At 70.6% G+C, this 572-nt stretch overlaps 1 protein-coding gene across 1 annotated transcript; it reads left to right on the top strand.

Moving 5' to 3' along the window:
- Positions 1–69: 69 nt before the first annotated feature.
- Positions 70–518, top strand: LOC104535917 (beta-keratin-related protein). The gene has a single exon (XM_010193196.1). The coding sequence runs from the start codon at positions 77–79 to the stop codon at positions 404–406; it is 330 nt and encodes a 109-aa protein (XP_010191498.1). The 5' UTR covers positions 70–76; the 3' UTR covers positions 407–518.
- Positions 519–572: the final 54 nt, after the last annotated feature.

Genomic DNA, 572 nt, shown 5'->3' with positions numbered 1-572 from the left:
GGGGGTCGGAAAGGGCCCGGCAGCTAAAGCCCTCTGCTCCCTCCCGCTCTTGCAGGGTCGCCGGCCTCTGCGAGACATGTCGTGCTACAGCCCGTGCCTGCCAGCCACCTGCGGCCCAGCCCCGCTTGCCAACAGCTGCAACGAGCCGTGCGTCCTCCGGTGCGCCGACTCCAGCGTTGCGATCCAGCCCTCGCCAGTCCTGGTGACGCTGCCGGGCCCGATCCTCAGCTCCTTCCCTCAGAGCACAGCCGTGGGATCCAGCGCGTCGGCTGCCGTGGGGAGCTCCCTCAGCGCTGGCAGTGTGCCCATCGCTTCTGGCGGCTCCCTGGGGCTGGGGGGCTTTGGCTGGTCCGGTCTGGGCCGTGGGCTCTGCGGGCCTCTGGGACGGGGCAATCTCTTATGCTGAAGCCCGTGGATTGCCTGCCCGCGGTCGAGCGCCAGGAGCCGCGAGGAAAGCCCGGGAGCCAGCCCAGAGAGCAAGGCCATCATCCGCAGAGGAGCACGGCTCCCGCCGCTCCGCCTGGAGGAAGGGGCCTGCGCTGGCCTCCCGTCTCTTCCCAAGGAAGCCTCCC

This window comes from Mesitornis unicolor, unplaced genomic scaffold (genome assembly GCF_000695765.1).
Source record: "Mesitornis unicolor isolate BGI_N332 unplaced genomic scaffold, ASM69576v1 C13018087, whole genome shotgun sequence".
Lineage (NCBI taxonomy): Eukaryota > Metazoa > Chordata > Aves > Mesitornithiformes > Mesitornithidae > Mesitornis > Mesitornis unicolor.
This window is presented reverse-complemented; position numbering and strand designations above follow the sequence as displayed.

Excerpts from the sequence above, each read along its gene's own strand:
- LOC104535917 (XM_010193196.1), top strand. The coding sequence starts at position 77 with ATGTCGTGCTACAGCCCGTGCCTGCCAGCCACCTGCGGCCCAGCCCCG.